Source organism: Poromitra crassiceps (assembly GCF_964638095.1).
Source record: "Poromitra crassiceps genome assembly, chromosome: 9".
NCBI lineage: Eukaryota > Metazoa > Chordata > Actinopteri > Beryciformes > Melamphaidae > Poromitra > Poromitra crassiceps.
Genome location: NC_139630.1, coordinates 45,140,612 through 45,162,769, shown reverse-complemented (window position 1 = coordinate 45,162,769; position 22,158 = coordinate 45,140,612). Strand labels below are relative to the sequence as shown.

The following is a 22,158-nucleotide window of genomic DNA, read 5'->3' as shown; positions in this document are numbered from 1 at the left end:
CATGCAAAATTTCAGCCCGCACAAAACTTTCAAAGCCTGACTCAGTTAAATAGCCTGTCTTTATTCAGCAAATATTAGGATAATTTAACTAAATAATTAGTTAATAATAATGAGTATATAAATGAGATTATGAATATATTTTATTGTTCTCTGTGCCAAACCTATTCATTTTGTTACTGATAGTTCTCGAAGACTATAAGCAATGACTTTCATAGACATATAATCACACATCTCTATGATGACTTGTAACATCTTTCTACTCTTTCTACTGAAAGATTTAGAGGTGTTGTCATGACTGTCACAGAGAAAGACTATAACTTGTTACATTGTTTGCCAAGGTACTCCTAGCTGGCAGGCATGTAATAACACTAGCTATTGTGACTCAGGTTTTCTTTCTGCTTCCATATGATTCATATTGATCAACAGATATGGGGCAAAGGATTACTTCAGTAAGTATCAGTATCAGTAAGTGGATTTTTTCACCTAGGATTTCACTTTCACCTACTTATGGATCTTTAAAGGACTATGTACTGTAACCTTTTACCTGAGTTTAATGAATAATTGTACACATTTCTGTTTTTCCCCAGGATAAGGCAAAACTAGAATAATCAAATGACAATAATTTGAAAATATAAATATAAATGAGCCACAAAATAAACCTAAAGATCTACAGTAGATCAACATTAAGTAAAAAAGTAAAAGATACCCCAATACTTTGCTGGCACAATTGAGTTAATTTGTATACTGCCTCTTTAGCACGTCAGGCAGGCTCAGGCAAGCAATCAAAGCCAGTGATTCAGGAGATCAGGAGCTATCTGTTAGATGACCTAGATCTGATTTCATAATGTGTTGTTGAGTTAAATGCATCCATGGTATTATTTCATGGTAAACATTCATACAGTTATTCCTGTGAAATAAATTCCATTAATGTTTCAAAAAGACAACTGCAAAGACTCAATCAAGAGTTCAAACAAGTAGCCATTTAACGCAATCAGATCCCATTCCACCCAGTGCTGACAGACAAGTCTTTGCACGGTTTGTGAAATGGTGTTACCTTTGGCCTGCCACAAGGACTGCTCAGACTTTGGAACCAGGGCAACACATTCGCAACTCCCATAAGGTTGGAGAAGTATAAAAGCAAAAAGACAATAGCACGAAAACTAGTCTTCACTGAAAGAGGGGGACTCTACTATCCTGAAGGCTTACAGAGCTTCTCCAAACCCATCATGGGGGTTATCAAGCTCTGCCTTCTGTTGCTGCTGGGCACCTACACGTTAGCCCGTAAGTACTGATAGAGACAAGCTGTTTATGTAATATTACCTATAATATAAGTTATGGAGGTAGTGTTATCAGTTTCTTTCAAAGATGATAAATCTGAAAAGAATCGTACCTGATGTTGAGTATTTAAAAGACATCACATCTATTATTACATCTAAAATGTTGTTATTTTGTATGTAACAGACTAATTATTAGAATGATCAAATTGTGAGCTTTATAATTAGTCATTATAGCTGTCATATTATTTCTCATATTTCTCAAATGTGGCATCTCCTGTTTTAGAATGAAGATCTGCAGTTGTTGACTAACACCAACTAACTAAACAAAATATAGTTTTTTCTCTTCATAGAACAGTATTGAGACAAATCTCAGTTATATTCATTCTTGTATCATATTACTGATGAGCAAAACTCACAACACCGTATCTGAGCACAGAAATACAGTTATGGTTGAATTACTCATGCTAATTCATATAATATGGTTTTGAATGATGCTCTTATAGCGAAGACATTTAGATGAGGTTGTGGCTTTTTCAAATGTGTGCTTTCCCATCCTTTACAGAGCAAGATGACGAATTACCAACGTGTTTATGTAAGTTACAGATGTAATTGTAAACATTGTGATCTGTATGATTACACTTTATAGCATTTGTGTGATTTAGCATGAGAAAAGAACAATAATAATGAATATAAACTGAATGTAGATTCATAAGATTATGCATTGGACAAGTGATTGAAAAGATTGCACCCCCCCCCCCCCCAACTAACAGTCAAAATTCCCTGTATTTAAGCTAGTGTGTGGTTTATTAGCAGTGAAGAAAGGTTGTACAGTGTCAAACACTTACTGATTAATTGTTACAACACTACTCTACTGACATTTCTTTTTTCTTTTTACATTTTTTATTTAAAGCATAGTTGAGAACAATTCACCAATCACAAAGAAATAGCCTTGCAGTTACAGAGAGCATTTAGATAGGAGTCCGTAATAAATAAACAGCATGACTTAATTAACCCTTCCCTTCTTGTTATCCTTTTCTAACTGATATTCCAAACTCTTTTTAGTGGCCAAACGGTTCAAGAACTTCAGAAGGTTTGTGTACGACTATGAAACTGAGACCTTTAACGGAGTTGTCGGAGCTTCCAATCACAAGAGTGGCCCCAAAGTCTCCTGCAGGGTACGTCTCTCAGCCCCGAGCGCTACTGCCAACAGCGTGCCTGTGTGTCCTTCCTGACCCTGAACAGAACACGGGTAGTTCTAAGCAAACTCCTTTTCCTCTATTGTACAGGTTGAAATCGATGTGCCCCAGACCTGTAGCTTCATCCTCCGCACGACAGAGTGCTCTCTGACTGAGCTCTATGATGTGGATTCAGACGGGAACCTCGCATCTCGTCCTGCTGCCGGGGCTCAAGCTTTCAATGACGCCATGGCTAAGTAGGTCATTCTCCCAACAAAGATTCAGTCGTCTTTTGTATTGCTTAGTCCTAAAATCGAGGCCTACATGATCAAAAAAGTTGAAATCACTCAAATGTTTTATATATAGGCTGCAGCATTTATTTGTGAGATTTTGAAGATAAACAAAATCCTCCTTAGATCAGAAGATCTGTTGAGGGGGCAAGGTGTTGGAATTCAAAATAAAATAAACTCACAACAAGTAGGCAAAACAAGGCCCCATTTCATAGAAAAAGATATGGCAACAAACAGCCGAACAAGTGATGGACAAGCTTCGTGGCAGGGTGTAAATTATCTGTTCTCCCCAACAGGAACCCCTTGAAGATTGTGGTTATAGGAGAGAAGAACATTATGCTCTTCCCCGAGGAGGACGAACCTACCAACATCCTGAACATCAAGAGGGGCATCGTCTCTACCCTTATTGTGCCTGTAATGGAAGCGGAGAGGAATAACGCAATGGTAAGAACTGCTCTACTGGTAGTGGAAGTTCCTTATTGATGTGTTGTCAACATGTACAGCTGCTATCAATCAATTCAGGCCTGAGTCACCAAGGAGAGCTTCATTCTGTTTATTGGTGCAAAAACATGCAAAGATAAACAAGTTGTGCAATGAATAGATAAGCTGCCCCGATGGCAGGTGATAGCTACCACCCTGTCACAGCATGTCCTCACAATGCCAATCCTCATCTGCAGGTCAAAGTCCTAGATAAGTTTATCTTGGTAATGGCATCACCTGCTCTCATAACGGGGGTAATCTTTCTAGCTCGATAAGTAATCTGATTCATGTCGATATTTATTTGACAGAAAGGACGTTTAACAGATATGTTGTTGCAAGTTTTTAGTGTTTGTTTTAACCTACTTAAGAAGCAGGCAGGTGGGGCGTCCCGGTGGCTCACCTGGTAGAACGCGTACCACCAAGGCTCAGTCCTTCGCGTGGCCGACCCGGGTTCAAATCTGACCCATGGTCCCTTGTCGCATGACATGGCCACCCACTGTCCTATCCAAAAAGGCAAAATGCCCCAAATAAGTCTTTAAAAGAAGAAGCAGGCAGGTGAGGATTACTGTATCAGATGTTTACTGCATCAGAACAACAGTAGTTGTCAAGTGTAGTAAAAATTCAAATACTCTCCTACACTTTCTAACTTTTCTAGTCTTATGTAACAGACCCACCCCACCCATCTGGCACTGAAGTAAACCACAATTTAACAAAGGTCTGATGTTTAAGAATGTATTTTCTCCAATCTCCTCACTATCGAAACCCCTCACCATTTTCAGGCCACCGTGCACGGAATCTGTGACACTGACTACCTTGTCAAAACCGTTGTGGATGACGTCGCCACTGATGTGACTGTTACCCGGGATCTTTCCAAATGTGACGAATTCATCGCCCAGAGGGAACACACCAGCCCCCTGGCCCTCATCTCTGGCATGGTAAGAGCCGACATCCACTTCTGAATAACGTTTTCCGATATGCTGGGGACCACATTCTCAGTCGTTTGGGGAACTGGGAACCGAAAGCGTAAAGGTCAAAATGCTTTTACGACTTTGTTATTTTACTGCTATTTTTTACTACTTACCCACTGTTGTTAATTATTGATTTATATGAATGGTAAAAGTTCTCTGTAATCTAACAAAACATGGATGTTGTCTCCCTGCCATCAGCACTACCCTCTATCCAAGATGATCAGCAGCACCCAGACCTGCGACTACAGTTTTGACTTCCAGAGGAAGCACATGACCTCTGCAACCTGCACAGAGAAACACCTCTTCCTGCCTTTATCTAGCCAGTGAGTTTGGACAGGAAAAGGCAGCAATACAATAATAAAGGAGCACCTCATTCATCCAAATGTTTACACTTCTAAACAGACCTTACTTTGTGCATTTAAAGCATTTGAATGTAAATTAGAGGATTCTGCTGTAGGCTATCTGTATATACCAATTTCTTAGCTAAATTGCTTGGAATTTGACTTCATTTCACGATTACTTTATCCTATATTTGCAAGCGGTTTTGAGAAATGAGGACATTCTGTATTGAACGTGCCATTCTTGCCTAGAATTAGTCACATTTTCTCTTCTTCTGTCATTGAAAACAGGAATGAGTATGGCATTTCTACTCTGGTAAAGCAGACTATGACCTTTAGGGAGAGCAGCAAGATCAACGACAGAGTCTTCAACAGCAGTGAGTGTTTAGGTTTTTGAGTATGTTGTAATGTTTAAAAAATGCTCAATTATGTTAAAAGTGTCAAAATAGTCTGTGTTGCCTTACTGGGTCTTTGTTGTGATTCTCTAAAGATGCCAACATCAAGTTCTTGCCCATGGAGGCTGCTGACGACAAATCCCCCGTCCAGACCAAGGACGCTGCCATTGCCGTAATGAGCGAGCTGAGCACCCTGGCACAGAGCGCTCAGGGCCAGGAGCGTGCCAGCCTCTTCCAGAAGCTGGTGTCCGAGCTCCGCGCCCTGAAGGTTGACATCCTGGGCCCCGCTGCCCTTGAGATGTTTGACATGTCCGGATCCCTGACCGTCCAAGCTCTGGCTCAGTGCGGCACCCCGGAATGCAGCAGCGCCATGCTGAGCATCCTCAGGACCTACGACACTTCGGCCTACATGGAGGTTGACGGCACCGTCTACGCCCTGGCACTGCTGTCTAACCCCTCCCGCCTCTTGGTCAAGGACATGCTGGCAATGGCTCAGTACAAGCAGAGCAAACCCATCATGTATGCTCTGAGCAACGTGGTCAGGAAGTAAGTGAAATGAGCAATCGTCTTTTCTGAGCTTTGGAGAAAGTCTTGATCATTTCTGTGACAGTGAATGCTGGATTCTGTTGTACATTTTCCAATCACAAGTGTCTACCTTGGATGCTAGGCTATACAAGGCTGAGGGGGAAGTGACCCCTGAGATCACCGCTGTGTCTGAGTTCATGGCTTCCATTCTGGGCGCAGACTGCGCTGGGGAGAAGGAGGTGACCTTCCTGGCTCTGAGGGTGAGTGACCAGTTGTCAAATCAGCTCTGATGCACCCATTATAATATCACATTGTAGGGCTACTGTATTATTGTTCTGTTTTTTTTCTGACTTGATGTTCTAATCTATTCCATTCAAAATTGCAGGTTGTTGGTAACATGGGAGATGCGATGGAGGCTGCAGATCCCGCTATAAAGTCCACCCTGCTGAAGTGCATGAGACAGCCTACCACCACACTGTCTGTCCAGCTGGCTGCCATCCAGGCCTTCAGACGCATGCCTGTAACTGCTGAGGTAGATAACTTGCAGTTGTCTCTCAACAGATACACAGTACAAATAAGTCACCTACTGTACATGTGCTGATTTGACCGATTTGACACCTCTTTCATCCCAGCATAAAATGCCACTTCCTGTTTGTTTTCTTCTCCAGGTTCGCGCTAACCTCCAGAGGGTCAGTCAGTACGGCAAGGGTGCCGTGCAGAAGCGCCTGGCAGCCTACCTGATCCTGATGAGGAATCCTGAGGCCAATGACATTGAGATGGTGAAGAAGTTGCTTAAGCAGGACGGGAACATGCAGGTCAAGGCCTTTGTGACCTCTCACGTCCACAACATCATCTCCTCCACAGATGCAGAGACCCAGGAGTAAGAATGGAGCTCCTTTACATTGAGAGTGCCTAAAGACAAATAGAACCCTCTACTTGCTTGCTTTATGGTGCTTGGCGCCTCATTTCATTGAACCAACATTGCTGATTTAACAACCGACTATTTGGATCTAGCTTCTAATCTCAATTTTCCTCCTCAGGCTGGGTAGGAAGATAATGGAAGCCCTGCAGACCACTGATGTCGACACTCACACTGACTTTACCACAATGTCCCGCAACTACAAGCTGGGAATGACACAGGGCAACATCGTCTTTGACCCCGCCAGCCAACTGCCCAGAGAGGTCTTGCTAGAAACCACCCTGAAAGCCTTTGGCTACAACATGGATATGTGGGAGGTATATAAAACAAAATCTGTTATAGTAATTGGTTATTATTATTGCTATGATTCCATCAGAACTGTGCTGCATCAAATAGTATTACAAATAACATTAGGGCTTGGGGTACCAGATGAGCGGGGTTTCCAACACTAGAACATTTGGACAATAAAAATATACTTAATTGTGCTTTCCTGTTTATTTGTGTAAACTTTCTAGCACATATTGTTTTATTCTATTTGGTAAAACACTCCCATCTGCCACTGAAGTAGTACAAAACTAACCATAAATAGCACTACATGTTTATAACATATTTGACCCAGGCCCAGATTGTATCACAGTAAACCCACACTATTCCTGAATCTAATTGTTTTATTGGCCTGTAGGTTGGTATGGAAGGAAAGGGCTTTGAGCCAACCATCGAGGCTCTGTTTGGAAAGAATGGATTTTTCCCAGACACTGTGTCCAAGGCTCTGTACTGGGCCGGAGATAAGATGCCAACCAACATCAATGAGGTTCTGGAGAAATGGACTGCTCCCCTGAGAACACAAGGACAGAAGGTAGTATTGTACTTATTCATTCCCCTATGGGTTTTTTTCCGGTTACGTCTATGTGTAATTTGATCAATTTCTGCTGATACCACTACTACTGGACTCAATGGAACTCTTTTCTAAGGTGCCTGAAAACCTTGCGAGGGAAATTGTTCGCAACTTCAACAAGCTGGCAAAGGACCTGCAGAGTCAGGAGTCCCCAGAGGCCATGGCCTACCTTAGGCTCATGGGAGCTGAGCTTGGCTACATCAAGCAAAACGATCTGAAGTTCATCGCTGACTCCGCACAAATGTATGCAGAGATTTTCCTGAAGACTCTTCCTAAGCAGGTACTGCCCTTCGCTCAGTTCGCTCACTCCACATAACACCTGCCCAACAAATTATAAACCATGTTCTTTCCCAGAATGAGAGAACATTCAATTTAACCATGGCATTCATTCTTCTCATTAGGCCATGATGAAACTGATGTCCGGCACTGACAATGAGTTCTTCGCCCATTACATCTTCATGGACAACAAATTCACCTTGCCAACAGCATCTGGCTTGCCTTTGAAGTTTGCTCTGTCTGGAATCTTTGCTGCTGGTGCAAAGGGAGGCATTCACATGACACCAAACATGGTAAATATAAAATATCCAACAATCCGAAAAATGATGATTGTGACATTTTGAATTGGTGTTTGGTTGGTGTTTTTATTGTTTGCATCTTTAAAGTGTGTAAATTTTTTTGTCATTAAAATGTGTTATCAGTAGTAGTAGTAGTTTTGTCTTGCATACATCTAACTCTGCAAACTATTTCATGTCATTTGATCTATTTTTTTCTTTACAGAAGGAATTGTCCTTCATGCCCTCTATGGGAGTTGAGTTTGTGACTCAGATGGGAGTCCATCTCCCTGAATTTGTCGTCTCCACTGTTGAGATGCACACCAACATGTACCATGAGAGCGCTCTCCATGCCAAGATCACCATGGACCAGGACCAGGTTCAGCTGTCCATCCCCGCCCCACAGGGCACTACCAAGCTCTTCAGAGTCAGGTACTGTAGTAAATAACAGTAGCAGAACATAAAATGCATGGATATATATATGGTCTTAATATTTATTTGACCTGCTAAGTGTTAAATATGTTTACTTTGTTTTGTTAAAGAGTTTGACTTAGTTTTCCTTTTACCTTGTTAACCTGTTTGTAAGTCAGACTTATTTTTTAACAGCTCAGCCAATATATTTCAGAAACAAAATAATTTCTTCAATCCAATAAATCACTGTTGAAAAAGCCATTACTGGGGTGACAGTGTTTCAACAGGGCCGGCATTTTGCATTCACAGATGAGATATTTATATTGAAAAATACTGAAAACTGCTTTTGCATCTTTTTGAAACAGCAATAAACTGCTGATTGTGGGCGGTGGCCATGCTGCTGTGATCCCAGACAATCAAGGTTCTTCGAGCTGCAGCCCTCTCTTCCCTGGAGTCAAGTACTGCACCAAAGCACGCTCTGCTAGTGCTGCTAGCACTGCTGCTCCTTACTTCCCCCTCAATGGAGAGACTATGTAAGTTATAATGTGAAGACTGCATGTGTATATTTGGTCAATGTACTATTATTGATGACATGAGTACCATTCTTAAGGTGACAAGGAAATGTAATTTTAATGGTGAGTTGCTGGTGTAGTTTGAAATATTTCCAGTTGAAACAGGATGTCAGGTGGGACATAATAACACAGGGAGAGACATTTCAAAAGTGGGCGGGTTCACAGCAAATATCGGGTCCACAATCATGATGTCCGAAGAAAAGGAAACGGGTCTGGGAAACTGTCAAAAATGCACTGCCGTGCCATGTTGCTTTCACTTTCACAGGTTATGAAGTTGCTAGTTTTATATGTTGGGAGGATATTGGGTAGCCTATTGCAAAAGATTTAAATAAAAAATAATCTGACACTGTATTATTGGTTAACTTTTTTGGTATTTATCATTAGATATGTATACATTTGGATAGGAGAATTAGCTAACAAGGTGAAAAAGTGATCAGTCTTTCAACTTTATTCTTTATACCATAGGTTTGCTGTAGACATCCTGCCTACTAAAGGGGTCACTGAATATACTGCCACCATCGCCTATAATCTCCTCAGCGAGGGCAAGGACGGCCGCCAGAAGGTTGATTCTCTGAAGATGACCTTAAGAGCTGAGGGTAGGAGCATCATCTTGTGTGTGTGTGTGTGTGTGTGTGTGTGTGTGTGGGGGGGGGGGGGGTATCCACTAAGCCATTTCTGCATGTTATAACCTTCTTGATAATTTTGTATGGTTAAATACCTCAGCTTTTTAAGTCATACTTCTCACTCTGTGGTTTTAGGCACTGAGTCAACTGAGGCCACAGCCACCATGAGATACAACAGGAACAGGAATGTCTTCACCACCCAAGTTCAGATCCCTGACTTTGATGTGGAGGCCGGCATCAGGCTGGGCATCACCGACAGCAGTGCCAAAGGAAAATCTATTACCCTCGAGATCAACAACAAGAACATCCCTCAACTGTCTCTGATCGGCCGTGCCAAGTGAGTAAACTTAGTCTGTTGTTCAAACACTGTCAAATTAATACATTGTATGACTAATATAAAACAATGTAACACTTCCCTTGTCTACATAAGATAGGCATTATGCAGATTTTTTTAAATGAACAAATTGTTTGACTACATGATGGTTTTGCTCATCGTAGGGTTCAGGCCATGACTGATGGCATGCTGCAGGTTCAGCTGGTAGTCCCCTCACTCAAGACTGATGCTTCTGTCACGGCTACCATGAGCAATGCTCAGGGACTTACCATGGAGATCAAGAGTGATGTCAAGCTCCCAGAGACCTCCTCCATTCAGGCAGTCATCTTCAAATATGGTACGCAAGTGTAACATTTATTTTTATGGAATTCAAAGACTAATGTCCACACGCCATTTCATGAATGTTGACTGGTAAAATTGTATGTTTTGTATTTTAGGTGAGGAACAGGCTGAGGTTCAGCTGATGTCCAACATGAATTCTGACCCCAAGATGCTCGTGCCTTACACTGAAGCCCTCCAGGCCTTCCTCGGTCAATTTGCAGAGGATGTCATGGACCAGAAGGTGGTCAACACTGACATGAAACTGGGCCACATCTTCACCAGGGCTGTTGAGGTGAAAAAATATCATCATTATAAGCATTTTAGTAGAATTCTTCATCAAACATCAACTCTTCTTGACCACGTATGTAATTTCTAGACAAAATCTGGAGACATTTGATGTTTTTTTTAAACAGGCCAGCAGTATCTGGATGGACAAGATCACAACAGATGTTCCCTATGTTCATACTCTGAGGAACACTATGGCAGAGGTGGCAATGCCCTCCATGCCTGACAACCTGTTCATGAACCTGTAAGTAAATCTAACAAACAATAAGTTGTTCTGCTTCTTAAACTAGGAATTACTCCCTTTTCCATGTACAGATATCATGGAAAACACACAGCTGCATTTCTATGAAATCATAAAATAAGCACAACTCTATTTTTTTTATTGCACATTGAGGGTTAATTTAAAATGTAATATCTATTGATCTAACAAATACTCTTTCGTCCTTTCAGTGAAAGCACATTCAGATACCAGTTCAGCAAGGACCGTATGACCATCAGTATCCCTCTGCCTCTTGGAGGCAAGTCATCTGAGGAGCTGAGGATACCTCCCATGCTCACCACCCCACATGTGTCTATGCCTCAGATGGGCCTGGAGCTTACCCCCAGGGAGATCCAGGTGCCCACCTTCACCATCCCCTCTGAATATGATCTCACCATGCCACTCATGGGTATGGTGGAAGTCTCTGCCAAGGTCAACAGCAACTATTACAACTGGGAGGGAATTGCCTCTGCTGGCAACAACACTGCAGAGTCTCCTAGCTTCCTGGCCAAGTTCAAAGTCGTGGCTGACAGTCCCATGGAACTTCTCTCTTTCACGTCTGAGGGTAACTTGATCTTTCTTAGTAGCTTTATATATCATGAATTTGATATTTAACATAATGTAAATAAAACTATTAATATTTGACTGATTTGCCTTACCTGTCTTGTATTAAAGGTGCTGCAGAGATTAGTGACACACCAGAGGAGACTCTGAAGTTCACCATTGATGGTTCCCTGAAGCACAAGCTCATGGACACAAGTTTTGGTGTGTTGGAAACCGTTGCTCTCTCAGACAAAGTATTGTCAACTACAAGCTACAGGATCCAGGCCTTCAGCCCTCTGGGTCTGCAGTCATCTCTGGAGATCACCTCCCAGTGCTCCCTAGCCTCAGACATGCTCACTGGAGATACCAACATGGACGCAAGTCTGTCTATTGGATCCATGCCTGCCAGCACCACCTATTCCCAGTCTTTTTCTGTTGAGCCCATCAAGAAAGAAGCAAGAATCGAGTCCACACTGAGGGTGAACTCTGCAATACTGAATGTTGTGAACAAGGCCAAGGCAACATATGAAAATGAGCAACTTCTGGTTGAGTCTAACACCAACATGAACAATGACCCTATCAAGCACACCACCAAATTTAGCATTGGCTACAAAGATGCAGAGCTTACCATCCTTTCTGACTCTGTGACCAAGGCTGCTGACAGGATGATTCGTAGTCAGGTAGACATCACTGCCTCTACAGCACAGGCCAGCATCAAGATAGAGAATCAGGCTGATGATACAGAGAATCGCGCTTACTCTTTGCTCTCTGGGTCCTTGAACCCCTCTGGCATGGAGATCGATGCTGATGCCTCCATTAACGTCTTTGCAAGCCGAGCCTCTCACAAGGCAACCCTGACCCTGAACTCGAATGGCGTGACCATCGGCTGTACCACAACTGCACAGAGCAGCCCAATGACCTTTGAGAATGTTTTTGGTGCACATGGTGACACCAGTGGTGCTTCTATGTCTGTCATCACTAAGGGAGCCTTAAAGGAGAACACAGCTGAGCTCAATGTTGAGTCACATATTAGAAGGTCGGAGGTCTATCTCAACAGCATGTTCAATGGCAACCTATTTGATGCCAGTGCCAGGAACAGGGTGAACCTCAGAGTGAATGACGATGGCTTGACCTTCTCCAACAACCTGGTTGGATCTCTTAATGAGATGAAGACTGATAGCACACACTCCCTAACATTCACACATTCGCAAACTCAGTACGCTCTCAGATCCCTTGCCCTCCGCTCCAAGACTAACAACTTCCTTAATGAGAAGAACTCATACACGCATGACATCACAGTTGACATGGACATTTTCCCTGCCTCATTTACTAGCTTAATTATTGTGAATAATGACCTGAAGATCATGGCTGTCAACTTTGTGAATGAAGCCCAGTTAAAGGTAGAGCCCTGGAACCGAGAGCTCACTGGGACAATGGCAGCAATCTTGTCAGAGGAAGAGCTCAGGCACACCTATGAAATCAAATCAGTCAGGCACATTCGTGACATGACCATCTCTGCGAAGTGTAACACCAATGGTAAACTCCTGGGATCCCGCATGACACATGCCACTGACATTGAGGTTGATGGTTTCAGCATGAAGATCAACAATGTTGCTAACTTCAACTCGCCATCTCTTCGCCTGGACAGCACTGTCAAGACTGTTGCTGAACCCTTCACTCTGACCATTGATGGCATTTTCAACTCAAATGGTGCAGTGTATCTGTATGGACAACAGAGTGGTGAACTGTACAGCAAATTCCTTCTGAAGGCAGAGCCAACAGTTTTCATGCAGTCATTTGAGTACAGAGCCTCAACCACTCACGAACTGGAAAATGGAGCCTCCATCCAGACCAATATGAACAACAAGTTCAACAGTCTGATGAGTCTTGAAGAACAGAGTTTCACAGTGCAGATGGCATCCAAAGTAAATGACCATGCTCTTGATCAGGAAATGTCTGCCTACAACAATGCAGAGAGAATGGGAATTGAGCTCAAGGGAGCTGTCTCCACCACCCTCTTCAACAAAGCCACTGAGAACCATGACTACTCTATCTCTGGATTTGTCAAATATGACAAGAACAGTGACAGCCACTTCCTCCAGATCCCTGTAGATCTGCCTGCAGTCATTGAAAAGGTGAAGACTACCATCATGAGGTTGATGGACCACAGCATTGAGACGCTGAAGAACATTGATACCAACTATGAAATCAGTGCCAAGGTTCATGAGAAAGTATCAGAACTGAAAGAGGTCATTGATACATTTGACTTCAGTCTGTTTGTCCGAGACCTGGAAATCTTCACCCACTCAATGGAAAATCACTTCACCAACCTTATAGCCAGGTTCCCCTCTCAGGAAATCATTAATGTGCTGAAATCAATCAAGGACGCTGTCATGGCATGGATTAAGAAACACAACATTGCCAACAAGATCAATGCAATTTATGCCAAAATAGAAGAAATCCTGTCCAGCTATGAGGTTGAAAAGATTATTGAGACTATCATGGATGAGGCTGTTAGAATTATGAAGGAGTACCAGGTGAGGGAAAAGATTCAGTCTGCAATTGCTACTCTGAAGTCAATTGACTTCCATACTCTGCTGCACATAATAGATGTACCTGTGAGAGGGTTTGTGAATCAACTGTATGACTTTGACTTCAAGCAGCTGATTGATGACATGAGTGCCTATTTCATTGGAATGGTAGAGAAAATCAAATCATTTGATTATGACACATTCACCATGGAGCTGACAGAGAAGGTCACACAAATGAGCAAGATTCCCTGTTTTGGAAAACTCTATGGAGAGTTCAGAGTTATCTCACCTGACTACAGCCTCAGGACGACAGCTGAGCTGCAGAACACCACAACTGCACCAGTCACCCCTGAGTTCACAATGAACCTCAACTCACAGGCCACATCTACTTTTGACCCCCTTGCCTACACTCTGGATGCCAGCGTTCATTTTGCTCTGCCCAAGAGGAGTCGTCTGTCTGTCTCTGAGAACATCAAGGCTGTGCACACAGCTTTTACACTTGACCACCAGGGAACAATGACTTTCTATGGACGGTCAGCACAGGCTTCTGCTAAAACCACTGCCAAGGCCACAACTGAGATCTACGTAGCAGAGCTTGTCAATGATGCATTCTTTGCCATGGAAAATGGAGTTTCTGCCACTATGGAGACTGCCTATAAACATGAAGTAAACATGCCATCCATTGACATCTTCAGTGAAGGATCCATCAACCAAAAGGCTGTTGTCCTGTTTGAAGCTGGCACTGCTCGTCTGACCATCAATAATCTGGGCAACGGAAAATATGCAATTCAGGACTACTCGGATGAGGCAACTCACAAGAGTGACATGGAGGTTGTCATGGATCTCCACACAGCCAAAGTGACTTTCTCTGGAGCAACAAGCTGCAGCCACTTCAAAATTAATCAAAGTGTGGATGCTGAAATCTGCATTTTCAGCCATGTTATTATTGATGCCAAGGCTGAGACAAAAACACCCTTCATGAGGAACAGTGTTGCAGAGCTCAAATTCCAGGCCAAGGTGGAAGACCTGAAGATTGATTTCACTGCCTCTCATAATGCAGAGCTGGTTGGACAAGTTGAGGGAACACTCTCAAACTCAATTCTTGCATTGGTCACACCAACTGAGCTTATGTTTGACACCAAGAACAAGGGAAACGCTGTGGTTGTGCTTCCATTCACGCTGTCTGGAAAGGTGGATCTCCAGAATGACATTGCTCTTACCCTGAACTCTGACGTACAGCAAGCTAGCTGGACAGGTCTGGCTAGATTCAACCAGTATAAATACTCCCATTACTTCACCATGGATAATGGTGAGAGGGAAATTAACATCTTTGCCCAGATGAATGGAGAAGCCAATCTTGATATGCTGAAAGAGCGTATCACCATTTATGAAATGACTGTGCCATTCTTTGGTCTGACAATACCAAGAGTTGAAGGCTCTCTGTGGGAAGAAGGTCGCCTGAGCAAGTTCCTAACCACCACTCAGCAGACATTTGACATGGATGCCAAGCTGAAGTACATGAAGAACCCTGATATGATCACCATTGACATTGATATTGAACCATACATTAATGTCATGAATAGACATGTCAACAGTGTGCACAGGAACATGCGTGTTGGAAAGGATTATGCTGGTGCCATCCTAACTGAAGTTTATGGCAAAGCAAAGGAAGAGTATGAAAAATACAGCATTGAGATGCCCAAAACCGTCACTGTGCCTGCTTACATAGTTCCAGTCATGAATGTTGAAATGTCTTCTTTCACCATCCCCCTGCCTGACCTCAGTCTCATCACAATGCCTGCTCTGCATGTTCGATCTGCCCTGAAGAAGCTGACTTTTCCAAAAATCACTCTGCCCAGAATGCAGAAGAGCATCATGATCCCTGTCATGGGTGATCTGACTTATGAGTTCTCCATGAAGACAGCTATGATCACACTCAAAACTGATGCTAGTATCGTCAACCAGGGTGACATCATCATCAGACTTGATGCTTCCTCATCCTCTGAGTTTGAGGTTCTGACCGGTAAGATTGAGGGCACCACCACCATGAATAGAGTCAATGGAATGAAAGTAGCCTCTGTCCTGTCTGTAAAACACATGATGGTAGAGGGAAACCATGACAGCACCATCAGCTTCAGTAAAGGCGTTATAGATACTTCCATCACCAATTCAGCAAAGGTCAATCTGCCTGTCCTGATGATGGAAATCAACCAGGAGATATTTGGAAATCCACAGGAAGGCCTCATTCTTTCAGTTTCCTCTCCATCTGCGGGACTCATTGGACTTCAGGTGCAGACTAAGCGCCCAGCCCAAGTGAAAGGAAGACTCTATGGTCGCTACCCGGTAAGAGTCTATACTGAAATGATTTGCTTACTATATTAGTGATGTTTGTGATTTCAATTAGTAGATGATGTCCATATCAATCCTGATATGATTATTTACTTATTTATATATTGTTCCTTTTTTCCTTTTTGACAGTCCGAGCCAACAAAAGATGTTGATATCTTTGCTGTGAAGATGTCTGTGGTGGATTTTGAGAAGCTAAGCCTCCAGACAACCTGGAATATGGAGATGCCCTATGAGATGATGCTGAAAACGAAGAAGATGGTGCCCGCAGTCAAGAAAATGGTGTCTACCCCCATTGTCATGACATACACAGGAATGAGTAAACTTGTTGAAGGGTTAGAGGGTTCGTTTGAACAGGCGACAGAGCAGGGTAAAATCATGGTCAAGAGGGCTACTGACAACCTGGCAGCATTAAACATTCCCCAAATAACCACAAGAGTAACAGACAACACCATTATGATCCTCAAAGAGTACCAAAAGAACATTGAAATGCTTCTCGATGCTGCTATTAAATTCCTGAGAGAGACCAAGTTCCAGATCCCTGGATATCAAGAGAAGCTGTCTGGACTTGAAGTCTACCAGAAATTTAGTGCCTTTGTTGCCGATGTATCTGAGGAGGCTATCGAGAAGATTCCAGACTTCTTTGCTTCAATAATACATGATACTTTCAAAGCCATTGAATTCACTCTCCCTGGCTCTAGCTACACTGTCAACGGACAAGAAATTCTAGATGATTTGGTGATGGCAATGAAGAAAATCCAGGGCCAAGTGATTGTCATTGTGAAGAAACTGGGAGATATCCAGCTGGAAGACATAATTAAGAAGTTGTCTGAATTCATGAATTTTACCATTGGCAAAAGTGAGGAACTTCTCCAGACCCTAAAATCTCAGAATGTAGAGAAGCTCTCCACTTGGGTAAATGATGTATACACTGATGCCATGAGCTCCCGTGTCCTGAATGATATTGGCAATCAGGTTAGAGATTCTCTGAGAATTGTTGTGCCATACATAAATGCTGTGAGAGAAAGGCTCCAGGAAATGTTTGCTGACATGTCTCTGGAACAGCTTCAAGCTGACATCCAGTCCTGGATTGACTCCTTGGTCAAATACTTGAATACGTTTTACAACAATGTCATCGAGCTCCTTAAAGAGACAAGCAAAAATGTTGAGCCTTTTGTAAGAGTAAGCGACAGACAGATGGATGTTAATATTCCTTTTCCATTCATTGCCAAATTCAACTAAGTGACTGTATCGTCAACCAGGACATGCTGTCCAAGAAAGAACACATTTGGAAAGACTGTTGTTGTACCTGTCGTGTAACCAGCAAGACAATAATAAGCCTAAATTATTCTTAAACAACATACAAAAATGTATGCCAACAGAAGACAACTCTGTACACATGATGCTTGTCTCCCTACACTCTTTTTTTAAATTACTAATTGTGTTTATTATTTCACAGTAGACTGCAATTTGTTCTGATCCTACTGTGCTCCCCTTGTGTCTTGTACTATTTAAAAAACTATATGTGAAGACTTCAATAAAGACAATTTGTACTGCATACAACATCTCTGTGCATTTTCTATATATAATTGAAAGTAAATGTTCAAAAACTTGGCAGGTTTAATAGAAGTGGAGTGTAAATGAAGGTACTTTTTTAATATGCCGTATTACATACTTTAATAATCTAATATTCCTTAAGAGGGGTTTATGGGGTATACATTGGTGTTTTGAAGCATTACTGCTGATTCAACCCGGCTTCCCCAAAACTCAAAAGGATATTTCTGCCAAGTTATTCATTAGAAAGTAACTATCCATTGAATTAAGTCACAATGTGGTATATTGTATACAAACCAGTGACTGTACTATACCCATCCACTTAGTCATATGGTATCCTCAGGTCTATACATAGAAGAAAGAAACACATAGCTTCTGTGACACACATGTTCCCTTATCCCAAATGTGAATAAGTATGCCTATTGAATCATATTCAATTCCACTTGACAGTTATTGTGAGCAATGATAAAAGCCAAGCCCTAAAAAATATTTTGTATACAATCAAAGTGCAACTGAAATGGATAATGTCACTCAATTGGATGATTGACATTCATGAGTTCTTTGTCAATTAATATACACCTACTTCATTTATTTATTAATTTATTTTTAAATCAATGGCAACTGTAATGGAGTACATTGACTATTCCTCTTTGGTATGAACAAAAAGGTTAAAGAGTGTAGAGATGGAGACATGCATTGATTAATTTATTGACTATTCCAGAACAAATCATTTATTGGCTGTTCCCTTACATTCTGTATTGTTTTTCCACTTGTTCCTTCCATTTGTTTCTTTAAAAAAAAGTCAAACCTAGAATGTGTGGTGTTATTACATTAATGTGGTCATAATTGGAAAGATACATCTGAGACATGTTTCACCGATTTTCAGTATTGTGTAGGTGAGTTTTCTTTATACTCACTCCACAACGCCATCTATTGTTTTATTGCCTGCTATTGAGAAGAAACAAAATGAAAAGTACATTAAAATTGAAAAAGTGTGACTCAACCTTGTAAAATGTTGTAGCCGTTGTGTGTGTGTGTGTGGGGGGGGGGGGGGGGGGGGGGGCACTCTAAACAAAGTCTTGTCTTCCACTGTTAACAAAAAAATCTAAAAGTTTTTATTTACGACAGCAAGATTAAAAGAGAACAATTATATTGTCTGAATTGAACTGAGATGATAATCAAGAAAGAAATGAAAGGGGGCAGGGGGTGGTGGGCCTGGGGTGGAAAAATGAACCTGTCCAGTACAATGCATTCCTGAGCTGTAAGCCCAGCAACAGAGAAAAAGGAAGAATGTGACTTTTACACCATCGTAATTCTGGCTGGATTTATAGGCATGGAAGATCTTGTGGTTGTCTAATCCACCATAGAGCTACAGCTATAGTTATTAAAATGTTGCACAAAAACAAAAGACGGTCTGTTACTGAAACGTCATCCTTAACAGAATAACCTTAACACCCTTATACACTGTGACTCCACAAAGGGTTTTAACATTGTCAAAATGATCCCCAGTTGCCTTGCAATAGTCTCCACAATTGATGTTCATAGCTGCCATTAGCTGTCACTCCCACCACTAAAAGAGAACAGTTACGCAACAGTGAAGCTGGGCTGAACTCATTCAACATGTGTATTAAGTGAAATCTATGTTGCTTATTACTTCACATTAATGTAACTTGTAATTACTTCCATCCCCATTTTGAATGGCCTATTTCAGATGACTTTAGGGTGTGATTGGGTCATAAACTTCTGGTGTGTAGCCCACTGTGTTCTCCACTTGTCTTTTCATGAATGCTTCTTTCACAACTTGTTTCACTCTAATAGTGAATCACTCGCATATTCAACCAAGTCTTCCCAGTCTGTCGACAGCTAAGGCATTTCAGTGCAGGATGGGCTAGAATGGTCATGACTTTACAGATTGCAGAAAGCTGGTGAATTCACTGCCTCAAGTGTTTTTGTTCAGTGAGCTGTGATGAAAAGCAGCCCTCTTGTCCTCATGCTTGCTCAGCTCATGTTGCTTTTTCTTCAGACTTCTGAGCTTATTTCCTTCTATTGTGCTGTAAAAACACTAGGACAGTGTCCCTCTGTGCTACTCCTGTTTTTATTTTAACTAACACTGAAAGAAGCCAGACAAAATTCCATTGTACCTGAGTGCATTAAATGTCCTTTTATTCTATAACCTCCTTCTTTTCCCCACCAAGCATGTCACTAGTCACCACCAAGCATGACAATTGGGGGAGAAACATAATGTTACTCAGTAACCTACCTATAAACACTAATTTCTGCTCATTTATTACATAATTGTAATATAATATATCCCTGGTCATTTGTAAACCTAAATTAGAGAGGATGCTTATGCCTTTCCCTTTCAACACTGGTAGATGTATAGAGGCCCTAGTCGCTTGGATCTGTTACAATTCAGTCTGTTACAACATAACATACCATATCATATCCGCATATTCAATACTGTGGAATCAATAAAAGTATCTCAAACACTCTTTTTGGATGTGGTTACAATTTAAAAACTTGAGTCATATGGGCTGACATATGGCCAAGAGCTAGGTCTTTATTCAAAAAGCATAAAACAGCAGAAGCAACTACACAGAGCATAATACACCATGGACGATGTTGCTTTGATTATGCCATAGTACTTCTTTGTGAGTTGGGTGCTAATGTGCAGAGCAATAGCCATTTTACAATACAAAGTGGACATAAATAACAAGTGCAAATTTGACTGCCTTGCTGACTCTGACTGGCAACAATCAGCTTGGCAGAAATGTGTGAGGCAGTATGCAGACACTTCAAAGCAAATAAAATAAAAAAGACAATACTGTTGTGCAATTGAAATCTTGGCTCGAAAGCTGGCATTTAGCCTCAGTTCATCACCATGAAGCCATAACAGGTTAGGGGAGCCAGCGACCACTAGTTAGGTGCCTTACCACTAGGTGGTGGCTTGTTGTGTGACATTTTTGACACTGCCCCAGTCATACAACTAGGATCATGTGGCCTATGGTCGTATGGAGGACATGCTGTCACCGTACATTTTAGACCTCCGGATTATCGGGTGTTTTAGAGCGAGTTTATTTTCAGTCATTAGTTTTGGTTCAACCAAGGTCATCTGATTGCAGGAAGAATCCAAACTACGGTCACTGCCCAGTGCCCATGCATGCCCAGACACCAGAGGTCCCACTCCCAGCAGGGAAAACCTCTCGGCTGCACGTCAGAGCTGTCAGGACAAGTCCATTCACGACAGGACACAGCAGTTGGCACATTTATTAGGTGCATGTCGTGGTCGTTTTTGTAAGGATGCCCGTGTTGCAGTCTCGAACACTTCCCATATCCCATCCTTGGTTTTAGCAGAGCACTCCAAATAGTCGTATGCGCCAATGCGCATGGCCATGGCCCGCCCGTCCTCCGCCTTCACCGGCTCCTGTTTCATTCTGGACAGCTCGTTCTTCACGTTCTCGTCGTTGCGCAAGTCTTTTTTGTTGGCGACTAAAATAATTGGTACGTTCGGACAAAAGTGTTTGACTTCTGGCACCCACTTTTCGGGGATGTTTTCGAGGGAGTCGGGGTTGTCCACGGAGAAGCACATGAGAATGACGTCGGTGTCCGGGTAGGACAGGGGCCGCAGCCGGTCGTAGTCCTCCTGTCCCGCCGTGTCCCACAGAGCCAGCTGGACCTGCTTGGTGTCCACCTCGATGTCCGCCACATAGGTTTCAAACACGGTTGGCACATACACCTCGGGAAACTCGTCTTTGCTGAACACGATCAGTAGGCATGTTTTCCCACACGCGCCGTCCCCCACCACGACAAGTTTCTTCCGTATATCTGCCATTTGTTGCTTCTTTTCTGCCTAGTGTTCAAATGTAACATCCGAAATGAAAATGTAGCCTAATGTATCCAGTCCCGTTGCTGTTATAGCCCGCTAGGAAAAGAGACTGGGTTGCGTTTTCCCCCGTTGCGGAGCTCGTCTCCAAACTACAGTTCCTTCTTTACCAGTAGACAACGGCGCTTTCTTTATAAAGCGCTGGAGTGCTTTCCTAAATATAGCAATCCAATCGGAAATAGGGAGGTGAGATCACAGTTTGTAAAGGAAGAGGTGATTGGATGTCAGGGTTTCCCCTGATGTAGAGGAGGGTCATGTACCACTAGGACCCACCCGACCCAGGATCAGCTAAATCCACCAAACGTTATGATGGGTATTGCTGCGTTTTTTTTGTAATTCCCCTTTAACATTACTCATATTATGAGCGCAGTTGCTATCGAAACATGTTCCACACATCAAAACAAAAAAATCTACACGCCTTTGCCGCTCCATGTGTTCATTATCTTGGCCACGACATGTAATTATGTAGGCTACATGTAATTAAAGATTTATTCAAACAGCCTAGATGCTGATTTTCTACAGTATGCAGTTTATTTGGACTGGCTCTTCGTGAAACTTGTTAATTTATAACGTCATTGGTCAACGATAAAGCAAATTAAATACATGCGGACATAGACGTGCACTTTTGCATTGTACGAAGGGTACGCTGAAATATAAATTTTTGGTTGACATTGTTCTACGCA

At 42.3% G+C, this 22,158-nt stretch overlaps 1 protein-coding gene and 1 pseudogene across 2 annotated transcripts; one reads left to right on the top strand and one right to left on the bottom strand.

The window, feature by feature from the left end:
* Window positions 1-1,226: 1,226 nt before the first annotated feature.
* On the top strand, window positions 1,227-17,280 carry LOC310782332 (apolipoprotein B-100-like; the record flags this gene model as incomplete). Its single annotated transcript, XM_083642999.1, has 25 exons — window positions 1,227-1,281; window positions 2,340-2,452; window positions 2,564-2,709; window positions 3,039-3,186; window positions 4,002-4,157; window positions 4,389-4,513; window positions 4,820-4,905; window positions 5,019-5,469; window positions 5,591-5,708; window positions 5,834-5,980; window positions 6,117-6,328; window positions 6,489-6,684; window positions 7,050-7,223; window positions 7,339-7,542; window positions 7,664-7,831; window positions 8,040-8,245; window positions 8,590-8,757; window positions 9,262-9,392; window positions 9,555-9,756; window positions 9,918-10,090; window positions 10,191-10,366; window positions 10,488-10,603; window positions 10,810-11,183; window positions 11,294-16,035; window positions 16,171-17,280. 25 exons carry the CDS (start codon window positions 1,227-1,229, stop codon window positions 17,278-17,280), a joined length of 9,897 nt encoding a protein of 3,298 aa, XP_083499125.1.
* Window positions 17,281-19,801: 2,521 nt separating this feature from the next.
* Window positions 19,802-21,556, bottom strand: LOC310782761 (rho-related GTP-binding protein RhoB pseudogene; annotated as a pseudogene). The gene has a single exon. The product of its transcript is annotated as a rho-related GTP-binding protein RhoB pseudogene (transcript).
* Window positions 21,557-22,158: the final 602 nt, after the last annotated feature.